This window comes from Gymnogyps californianus, chromosome 1, assembly GCF_018139145.2.
Source record: "Gymnogyps californianus isolate 813 chromosome 1, ASM1813914v2, whole genome shotgun sequence".
In the NCBI taxonomy this organism is placed as follows: Eukaryota; Metazoa; Chordata; class Aves; order Accipitriformes; family Cathartidae; genus Gymnogyps; species Gymnogyps californianus.
Window position 1 is genome coordinate 155,126,421 of NC_059471.1, and position 11,216 is coordinate 155,137,636.

Sequence of the window (11,216 nt, forward strand, 5' to 3'; positions counted from 1 at the left end):
GTGCTTGGTTTGCACTGGTTTGGGTCGCTCCGTGCAGCGCTGTGTACTGCAACCCCCCTGAACAGTGCGATAACCAACACGGAGAGCGTGTTGAGAGGTGCACTCGCTTTCTGCATTGAGATTTGGGGTTCGCCTTGCAAGGCAACGCCAGCTTTTGGGTTTCAAAGAATGATGTTCAGCAGAAGCTGCTCCCGGCAGGAATCTTGAGAGGAGAAGGTCCTGAATATCCCCAGCCACTGGAAGGAGATGGGAGGAATCGGGTCAAGGTAAGTGCTGGTGTGTGACGACAGGAGCCAAGCAATAGGGATAAACTATGCCGGTTGGTAGGGATGTTGATTTTACCGATGCATCTGCCAAAATCATCAGCTGTGCCTGGCCTGTCTGCTCATGCCTGACAGATGCGCCTGCGTATGGCGCAGTAACCAGAAGGAAAAGTTACTCAGCTCTGTTTCCTAAGGGTCAGTGGCTAGCGGAGAGGCATCCGTGACGTCCCGCGGAGCAAGACTCCGAGAGAGACAGCGAGGTACAGACATGCAGTTGGGAGTTCACGAGGAGCTCTCACACGCCAGTCGTATTTTATTTCTGAAGGTCTTATTGCACCCTGGGGGACCCTTCCCATGCAGAGCAAGGGTTCAGAGGGCTCGTCTGACTGGCGGGCATGTGGCTGATGCCCTCAGCTCCCGGGGTGGTGGCTGGGCAGCCTGATGGCAGGACTGTGAGTAGGGGAGCCGGGGAGGCGGCACGTGCTGGGCTCTGACAGCTTTCCTGGGGTGCCGCTGAGCTGGGAAGGAGGGAGACTGAGGAAGTTGGGGATTTCATGCTTTGTGGGCTTGGCTTTAAGGTCTGCTGGAAGGATACCTGCTTGCAGTTAGTCATACCGTAAGCTGTGTTTATATCTTCATTAATTCATCCTTTCTTCCACGTGAGGGAGAAGTGTGTAAAAGAAAAGGTGGCAAGAGGTTGTTTTTTATGTATAAAATTTCCTCTGTATAAAGCTATTCCTGTGGAGATATAAAAAGAAAATTGACAGGGTGTCTCTCAGTTGCACAAGACCAGGTAGCGAAATCTTCAGCAAAAGGTGAAGGATGCTACCTGTCTTACCAGTGAAATATTTCCGTCTGCTTTATTACGTGTTTCATCTCTGTTTCTTTCTAGTTGGGGTTAGTTGGTGAGTGGAAAAATCCCTGCAAGGAGCAGAAATGCTGGCAAGTGAAAGTGAAAGTAGGGCACAACTGGACATTTTGGAAAGCTGATGGGGTTAGGGCAGACTGTGAGCCCTGGGTCTCGGCAGGGGAGCAGGAAGGGGTTAGCATCCATCTATGGAGTGGGGAGACAGGGAACAGGGATGGGGAGACCAATGGAAAAAAGCCGCCTGGAAACCTCATCCCACCCCACTCCCCCGCTTTCCTCTCTGTTTCCCCTCTGCCCCCTCAAATCCCACATTCGGTATCCACAAACTTCAAGTTCTGCTGTGGTAGCAGCAGCACGCTGCTGTGCACAGGGGAGAGAAGGGACAGCTGCATCCAAAAAAAGCTCCTGGGAGTGCTGGATCTCATGAATCTCCTGCGATGGGATTTGAGGGAAAATGAATTGGGAGCATTTTTCTAGGAACGGGCCTGGCTGGTCTTACTGCATACAAAGAGCAACCGTGGTCTGAAGACAGAAGTAGAACAAGCTAAGGCTGCGAAGGAGACTCGGGTCTTCCCTCACGCTTTGTTCTGGCAGTCCAGGGGCTGCCAAGCCTTTGTTTGTGGACCTTTGTACTGTAACCAGCTCTATAAGGGAGGTCCTCCTATAATGTTTTCCTCTGATTAGCCTGCTCTGAATACCCGTGACCCCTGCCAAAGCATGAAAGGCGTCAGAGCTGGATAAATGATCATTTCCAGTTTCTGTTTGAATACTGTGTTCAAATTCTTTGGGCAGCTCTGAGTAGCTCAGCCACAGACCCTTGCAAACTCTACGGCAGGCAGGTGGGCAGGTCTCGGCTGTGTGTATGTGCTCCACAATAGGGTAATGTTGTAGGAGCAGCGAAGTGATAAGATGCATAGAAAAACGTTGGCTGGGTCCAAAACTGGGACAAACAAAAGAGGTTGAAGCACAGCAGCAAGCAAAGTAAAATCCTCTGAATTTGAATTATTGGTGGCTACCTGTTTCAGCTTGCTCTCTTTGCAGGTGCTGTGTCTCCAGAGTAGAGCACAGAGCAGAGACTTTTCTGGTAAGTGATTTTTTGTTGTTGGGTTTTTTTTTCCCCCTCCAAGGAATTTGGCCTTGGCTGGCTGCCAGACACCCACCCAGCTGCTCTCTCACTTCGCCTCCTCAACAGGACAGGGGGAGAAAATAAGATGGAGAAGTTCATGGGTTGAGATAAAGATGGGGAGATCACTTACCAATTACTGTTATGGGCAAAACAGACTTGACTTGGGGAAAGTTAATTTATTGCCAATTAAAATAGATTTGGATGGTGAGAAACAAACCCTAAAATTAGAACAACACCTTCCCCCCCACCCCCCCTCTTCCCAGGCTCAACTTCACTCCTTCATTCCCAACTCTTCTACCTCCCCCTCCCCCCCTCCCTCCGCCCCAAGTGAAGCAGAGGGGAAGGGGAATGGATGTTGACCTCAGTCCATAAGAGTTGCCCTCTGCCAATCCATCATCCTGAAAAATTTCCCACACTCCACTGTGGCTCCTTCTCCACGGGCTGCAGTCCTTCAGGATAAGCCTGCTCTGGCATGGACTCCTCTCCATGGATTGCAGCTTCCTTCAGGGCACGTCCATGTCCTGCAGCATGGGGTCCTCCGCAGGCTGCAGTATGGATATCTGCTTCACCATGGTCCCCCACAAGTTGCAGGGGGACAAACTGCGTCACCACGGTCTTCTCTATGAGCTGCGGGGGAATCTCTGCTCCGGTGCCTGGAGCACCTCCTCCCCCTCCTTCTTCACTGACCTGGGTGTCTGCAGGGCTGTTTCTCTCACGTTTTTCCTCACTTCTCACTGCTGGGCAGCTTTCTCAGAGGTGCCACCAGCTTAGCTGATGGGCTTGGCTGTGTCCTGCAGTGGGTCTGTTGAGCCAGCTGTGTCCGGCATGGGGCACCCCCTGGTCTCTTCTCACAGAGGCCACCCCTGCAGCCCCTGCTGCCAGCACCTGGGCACCTGCACTCGGCACAGTACCTGTGAGCGGCAGCTTTGCTTTCCTGAACACTAAAGGAGGGATGATACTACCAGTGCCTTCTGAAGCACTCTGACTTCTGCAGCTGATCACGCACTGCCTAGAAGCCAAATCTTACTCCTGTTAGCCAGGTGGAACCACTGGCCTTCATGTAACGAGCTGAGTTTATTGTGTCAAGTTGTATTTTCTTACAGTGTGCATTTTGGAAAGATATATTTTAGAGAAAAGCAGTGACGCGGGTCCCAGCCAGAGAGGTCACGGTCATTTCTGTGATGCTTACCATGCCCCATAAATGTACCAACATCAGTTCCTTGGTTCTGGGCCAAACCTGCACTTCCCAACTGGAGGGGTGTCCTTTTCTGAGAAGTGATTAGACTTCTAACCAGATCAGGGATATCACATAGTTTGACAGCTTTGGAAAAGACCCATACTTTAATCGAGATTTCTCTTCTGATGTTAGGGCCGAGCAAGCAGCCAGGTGTCGGTCAGCCCTTCTGCACCGGTGGTGTCTTCTGACTCATCCGTCTGCTCCTGAAATGGAGTATGCCTGGTATTGGCTCAGTGATTCTGGACAGTGGATTGAGTATGGGAAAGAGGTGAGATCTGTCCGCTGTTGATGCCAAAAGCTCTTGTTAAGCCGTCTTCGGAGAGTTATTTAGGGCACGTTGTTCTGCAGCTGGCATGTTTCGCATGTGCTGCTGGGTGCCCTTGCAGCGCTGCTGTGATGCCCTGGTGGATTTATCTTATTAATTGTCTCTCAAAGCAGTACTGCTACTCTGTGAAAGCTTTCAAAGGACTGGCTTTGAAAGCGGGTGCATTTTCCAGAGATGACAGACGTCTTTTCGCTGAAGCTGACCACACAGACTGAAGGCTGCTTTTTTGCTGTTGTTACAAGCAGCTGTTCTCTGTGGGGTACCCCTCCGTTGCTGAAGAACAACATGCTTGAAGCCTTAGAGACTTAGTTCAAAATGGCATCCCCTGAATAGGGGCCTGGGGAGACACTAGTATTTCCCCACCTAAGCCAAAGACTGGTTTCTAACAGGTATAACTTCCTTGTTCTTTCTATAGCACCCGAATCACTGCTCTGCCATGGTAACATCTGCAATTCTGGAGAAGGAATTTCTAGCTGACCAGAAAGGTGTTGTGTTATTCAGGGCTGGTTCTCAGAAGTACAAGTTAAACTTTGAAGGTGAAGTATCTCCTTGTTTTAAGTTCATTACACAGTGTAGCTGGCTCTAAGGTAGCCTCCTTCATGCAGAGTTTTCCCCCTATGTCTGGGTTTCTTTGAACAGGTCTTTTTCCTCCTGTAAGTTTTCTCCAAGCAGAACTTGAGCAGTATGTACATTTCTCTGCAGCTTTGAGATGCCCTGCTCGAGCTTCTAGACTTGTGCATCTATAGTCAAAAAAGCATCTCTGACAATATTGTGTATTCAGAAGAAGAGCTGAGAGTAAACACTTCATGGCATCTGGCTTATGCATTTGGGTTTATACAACTAAAGAGGAGAAATGAGAAAGGGGAAAAAAAAGAAAAAGCACTGAAAAATCAAGTGGTGAAGAAGTGAACCCATGGTAGACCTCTTGCAAGCTAGTTAAGTGGAGAGAAAGCACACAGTGCAGCAAAGGAAAATTCAGGGCTGGTTGCACAGAGAGAAATGGGGAAATGAGAAATGCTTTTCTGTTTCTAATTTATTTACCCATCTTAAAATTCCTGTTAGCTTTCCAAACTTCAGATCTGTTTCCTGGCATGAATAAAGCGAGTGGTGTTTAAAGGAGGAAACAATGGATAATTAGCCATGTCACACAGCATGCGCTCTGTGATATTGTTACAGGACCAAGAAGAGAGGGCAGACTTTCCTCTTAAAACCACGTAACAATCCCACACTGCCGGGAAAGCTAGATTTATGGCCTCCATCATACTGAAAACTCTTCCCTGCTGTAGGCCTGACATCAGATGTGGTTTTCCCTGGCCAACAGCCTGGATGTGAATGCCTGCACAGGTGCAGTTGGTGGTTGGTTGCCTTTGAGCTTCACAACCTATGCTAGCAGGTGGTTGACCTTGCTGATCTCCAAGCAGAAGCAGAACAAGTGGGAATGGTTTTGAAGTATGCAGTGGGGTGGGTGTGGTAGAGGGAGGACCACGATTGGGTATTCAGGGCTACCTCCTTTTTTATTTTTTCTAAACACATAAGAGTGTGTCCCTGGACAATAAATTATCTAATTATTGAGTCATTGTGTTTTTCTTTCGAGACATGGTCCAAACAAATTTGATCTATGGAACTCAAAGAAAAGTTGCCCGACTGCCAAAATTTCTGTCCTTTCAAGGTGGACAAGACAGAAGGTAATATATATTCATTTTTTAATAATGTCTGCAGGTGACAGCACCTTTCTGCTAAGAATTTCCTCCTACCTGTCTAGAATTCAATTTTAGATTTCTTAAATTAATTTTTAGATACCTTTTACTAACTGGTTTAATGGCAAATTTTGCGGTGACAGTATTTGTAAATTATGCAACACTTTTGTGAAGTGTGCTGCAGGGATGTTTGGTGGCAGTCTCTGGCAGCTGTGAGAGACCCCTACAGTAGATTTGTTCTCTCTGCGAGAGTAAGGCCACATAGGGCTGACACAACTGTGCCAGGAATTTTTATTCCTTGATTTATGCCCCAGCAACACTAAACAAACTGTGCACAGAGTAGGAGCAAGGGACTGCCAGTCTCAAGAACTGTGGAGCAGATAGATGCCATCCCCTGGAAAGCTGAGGATAAAATAAAACACAGAAGCAAATCCCTCTAAATGAAGTGAACTGGATGCACTCATTTGGGATACACTATCTTATGGACTTTTTCAAAGGAAGTTCAGCTTGACAGAATTTGAGCATGTCTGCTGTAAAAGTTAGTTGTTCTACTGCCTTTATTTTAAAAAGAGCCGCCTTTGCTTCAGAGACTCACCAGCAGACAGTGTATTTGAAGCCAAGGGTTCAATTTAAGGGTTGGTTCAACCAAGGGTGGGTTGATTCAAAAAGAAAACAAACTGTAGCTCCCGAATGGATGCCAGTGCTCCTATTGCCTGGGTTAAAACATGTATGCCGGGAGGCCATTAGTGCTGGAAGTTGTTGAGCGCTGACTGGTGCAGTAGTGCCTGCAGGGCACAACTGTCCACCCGCAGCCTCCTGGCAGGCTTGGTCCTGGGGAGGAGTAGGGGCAAGCCACCCATCTGGCCAGCGATTTAGAGATGAGTAGCCACATGGAGGCAGAGGGCTCACACTCCAGTTTCCTAGAGGTTCAAGCAGCATGTGTGGAGGGCTAGCTGGAGCAGTTGTATAAACCACCCAGCTAGGAGCATGTTACTTCTCATTTGAAGCTCTCCTACCAGTGTCTTGGCCTGCCAGGAGATGCATCAGTGCTACTAGGATGTGTGTGGAAATCTAAACTGGAGAAAGGGATAATGGTTATGTGGAAAGTAAAACAAAAATAAAAATCCAGGGATACCCAAAGGCTGCCGTAGAGCCAGCAGCTGGATCCTCCGGAAGGGGGATTTGGTTAGGAGTATCATGGACTGACTTGCTCCTTTTTCTTTTCTGCAGCCAAAACATGACTCTATCACGTTCTGTCTGTCCTCCACAATGGGACCAATCTGCGCTGCCTGATACCGGGTTCAGGGTAGGTCTTTCCAGCTCTCCAATGGGTAGGGCGAACTGTGTCCTGTACTGATTTTTCTGAGAACATGACCCAATGCAGTTGAGATGTTCCCAGCTTTTAAACATGTCTTATAAAATAAGCAGCTAGGAGGTGAAACAAGACTGACAGTTTCACATTCAGAATAGACCTGTGTCTCCTGGGAGGCTCTCTGAGACCCCCTACATATACCATGCAGGATAAGAAAGGCCCTTTTGGCCATTACTGGTCTGACCTGTTCTTTGCACTCTCCCAAGGCACCTGATCCTCTGATAAACGGGATTAATTGCATCTTAAGGGGGTGTTGTGGTATTTCCTCCGTTGATTTGAGGCAAAATGTTATTTGCCATGGTAAAACTAGGGCTTAGCCCTGTATGGAAGGAGCTACAGTGTCAAGTTAAGGTGAAACTGATATTGACTCTTCTCCAGCCTGAATACTGCTGTGCATTTCATCTTTAGGTTACTTTGAAGTAAAAATAATCCAGATGTGGAGGCGTGTCCACTGAAGGAAGCTTGCATGGGATTGCATTCATTTCCCTCAGTCAGTGCCTGTTCTTCCACATGGGGAGTGAGGGTGAAGGTGGGGAAAGAATGGTTAACTAGAAAGACAGGAGAAGCTTGTGATTTTAATGGCAGGGCTTTTCCTCTGAAGTGAGGAGGTTGATGAGTCCTTTGGAAGGACGGGGAGTTGTTACTGTCAGTAATACCTTATTTTTGGTGTTCTTAAAATTTTCAGTTGGTACAGCTCAGCTATGCTTCCTGTGAATATGGAAAAATTAAGAGGCTGTTTGAGAAGACGATGAAAGATTACTGCATCCACCAACTGCAGAGGATCCAGAACCCAACACTTTGGCAAGTTTTTCAGTGGTTTGTATCTATTTTATTTCATTATACTTATGGTAGCAGAAGACTGGTATTTCCTGATCTATTGTCCTCCACAATCTGCATTAGGACTTGCCAAATCCAGCAGCCCAGCAGAGGTAAGACTGCCATGTATCTGTGCACCCAGGTCCGGCTGGCAGCGAGGTTCAGCACATGTTCCCAGTAGGAGCACACACACATACACACAAAACGTATGAATACACACACAGCTGGCCACAAAAACCAACACAGACAGCACAGCACTAATGCAATCATAAACAGCACCAACGGCCTCATCCTGTTCCCTTCCTCTGGCTGACTGGGATGAAAGCCTGTTACTGGAACATATGTACATGTATGGGTGCCTCTAGGAGCTGGTCTTAGACACTCAGCCTACCCATGTGCTGGCCCCTGGGTCCTCTCATCTCCAGTTACGTTCTGCATAGACACACACACGTACAAATGGGTCTCTATAGACTTCATGGTGTCTTCAATGGTTGGCCTGGACCTCCTGGTCCCTCTGGTAAGCAAGCTGAGACCTTCTGGTCTCTCCAGCATCTGGCCCAGACTTATGACTGCTCTGAAACCTGGCTCCCAGGCCAGCTACCCTCCTCACTGGCTGTCCAGCCTTATATTGGCTAGTGATCGCACACTGACACACACACCCTCGCTTGCTGCAGTTGCTGGTGCTGTGGACATGCGGCTTATGTGACCCAGGGTCCTACTCCAGTTGCTGCACCCAGACTGGAGAGTCCATTACCCAGGTAAGAGTTAGAAATGGATTTTAATGAGAAGATAGGGCAGACTGCGCTGATCAGGCACATGGCGTGGCCAGACAAGCCTACTGACCAGACAGTTGCCTGTTTATAGACAACCAGCCCTTTTTACCCCCTTATCCATCTATTTTCCCATGTTTGTTCCTCCTCAGACCATCTTGATCCCTCCCTTCTCCCACCTACAGGTCCTCTGTTAAACATCCCATTGCAAGTCCTGTGCAATCCCCAAATGCTCTTCCCCTCTGTCCCTTAACAAGTCCCATACTCTCGTAGGCAGTACTCTCCTCGTGTCTGTGAGCAGCTCTGGACCCTTTCCATTGCTCATGGTGCTGGGTGTCCCCCTGGTCCCTGGGGCTGAGGTTCCCCTGGGGCAGCCCTGGGAGGGGCTGGGGCTGGGGCTCCTCTCTCTGTGATCGGGTTATTGGAGTTGTCTCTGTGCTCTTTTGTGTGCATGGAAATGAGCCTTTTATTGCATAACCTAACAGGTTGTGTGTGGGGTTCTCGCTAGTGTTATTCAAAAAGAAAGTTCTTTTCCTTCACCATGACTGAGCCGTGGTATCTCAAATTTATTCTTTTTGTTTTAGTCTCTTCCACATAGGAGTTTTTTTTTTTAAAAAGGATTTTTATGTGATAAAGTAGGGGTAGAGATTATACAATCTTCACTGTGGCTTCATACAGCTCAGTTTTATAATCATATTTATGCATTCAGGATTTATATAACCTGGGAACTGACCAATTCCCAGTCAAGAGATGTTTGTCTCTTTACTCTCTCATGTGGTATGAAGTTGTGGGTGACACAGTCCATAGCGATGCTGAGAACTTTTTGTTTTGCTGGAAGGAGCCAGCTGTGCAGCAGGGTACCAACAGAAGTGCAAAGCAGGCAGTAACCCCACTGAGAGTGGTTTGTGTCACTGTTCCTCCATGACCCAAAAGTAGGAGGAGTTGAGTTGGGAAATTGTCCTTGTTTGAACCAGGGTAACATGTAATTCTTTTTTTTTTTTTTGGTCCCTAGGCAAAAGGAGCAGATGAAGAAGCTCAATAAATCAAAATGGGTGGATGAGCGGCTCCTGTTCCACGGGACGAGTCCGTCCCACGTGCCTGCCATCTGTGAGCAGAATTTTGACTGGAGGATCTGTGGGACTCACGGGACAATGTATGGAAAAGGTACAAGTGCAGAAGTGTGGGTTCAGGGGCTGTAGCAGCATGGGCTGCAGACCCGAGCCAGGCTGGTGGGTGGGAGCGAGGTGACTGACTGTCCCTGACTCCCACACTCCTGCCATTAGGGCACTCTCATTGCTGCAGGCAGCATCCACAGCAATCCCATTTTGGGAGGGGCTAAAAACACCCCTCTTTGCCTCAGGTACCTGCTGTTCAGCAAACCTCTTGGGCAGGTGGGACTGGGAGGTTGATGGCAAAATGCAGCTAGAGTCTGTCAATGCTTTAAAATAAGCCGATGTGGAAACACCCGGCAAGGATGTGTGTAGAGCTACCTGGGGTTGTTGAATCGCTGGCTGCTAAAGCGCCGATAGCAGATGTTTGTTCCTCGGCTGATGTATTGTCTTACCTGTGGCTTCTTCTGGTCCCTAGGAAGCTACTTTGCCAGAGATGCCAGCTATTCTCACGAGTACTGTTCCTCTCGCAGTGGTTGCTACAGCATGTTTGTAGCTCGTGTTCTTGTTGGAGACTTTGTTCGGGGAAACCCCAGATACCTTCGTCCTCCACCCAGAGGCAGCAATTCAAACAGACTTTATGACAGCTGCGTGGATGACCCGACAGACCCTTCCATCTTTGTCATCTTTGAGAAGCACCAGATTTACCCTGCCTATATCTTGGAGTACAGCAGTGAGGCCAGTGCACAATCCTGTAATGAATGGCGGAATCTCCTTTGAATTTACACTGAATAAATTACATATTAGTACATCTTTTTTTAATGTTTGTTCAATTTTAGTAGTAGCTTTAGAACATTTTGTTATGCAGCGAACTAATATCGATCCTCTGAAGCATTTTGGGGCATAGTTTTTTGGTACGGGCTACTCTTTTGCCAGCAGAAATTGCTAAACTTTAACCTCCACCTTATCTCTCGCCTGGGATGGGGATGTACCTGCCTTGCATACCCTGATGCAGTGACACCTACTGCTGCTGAAAGCAGCGCCGCTGAGTATACGATTACGTTGATCCACTGATGTAGTCACTTAGGGATGATTCCTGTCTGTGATGGTGCTGATATGCCAAAGGGAGACTAAGTGAGGAATGTGGAAGGAGTAAAAGTGAAAGTACCTACATCATGGTGCACAAGAGAGGAATCAGGGCCTGTCTTTCCAGTAAATGGCAGAAAGCTCCTGCATCCTGGAGGCTTTGTAATTAATGCTAGCAATGAACTTCGCTTTGTTTCCTGCTCGCATTGCTGACAGCTCTTCTCACCTTGTTCTTCTATGTCAGGTCTGCTCGTCCCCATGACACCCTGTCCTTGCTCTGTCCCCACTGGGTTTGGGTCAGGAGCAGCAGGGATATTGCAGTTGCTGAAGTTAGATCCCCACCGCACCATGACACTAACAGCGAGGAAGTCTGTGGTGAGCTGAGTAACAGCACGTGGCAGCAAGGCTGCAGAGCCAGTGCTTGCAGCAGTGACGGGTGAGCTAAAGGGGCTTTGTGAGGGGTGGCTGCTGGCACGGCCACCCCCCTTCCCACCCTGCAGCCTGAAGTTGGTGGTGGCTATTTTGAATTGCCCTGCTGCTGCCTGGC

General features: G+C 48.3%; 2 protein-coding genes across 2 annotated transcripts in view; both read left to right on the top strand.

The window, feature by feature from the left end:
* Positions 1 to 3,701, top strand: part of LOC127017057 (cystine/glutamate transporter-like) — a 22,188-nt gene extending 18,487 nt beyond the window's left edge. The window contains exons 12-13 of the mRNA XM_050897940.1: positions 2,173 to 2,215; positions 3,627 to 3,701. Coding sequence (XP_050753897.1) covers positions 2,173 to 2,215; positions 3,627 to 3,701 — 118 coding nt within the window. The remainder of the gene's footprint in view (positions 1 to 2,172; positions 2,216 to 3,626) is intronic.
* Positions 3,645 to 10,364, top strand: LOC127017069 (protein mono-ADP-ribosyltransferase PARP12-like). Its single transcript, XM_050897952.1, has 7 exons — positions 3,645 to 3,762; positions 4,235 to 4,355; positions 5,414 to 5,504; positions 6,747 to 6,822; positions 7,574 to 7,704; positions 9,487 to 9,638; positions 10,062 to 10,364. Exons 1-7 carry the CDS (start codon positions 3,703 to 3,705, stop codon positions 10,361 to 10,363), a joined length of 933 nt encoding a protein of 310 aa, XP_050753909.1. The 5' UTR covers positions 3,645 to 3,702; the 3' UTR covers position 10,364.
* The last annotated feature ends 852 nt before the right edge of the window (positions 10,365 to 11,216 follow it).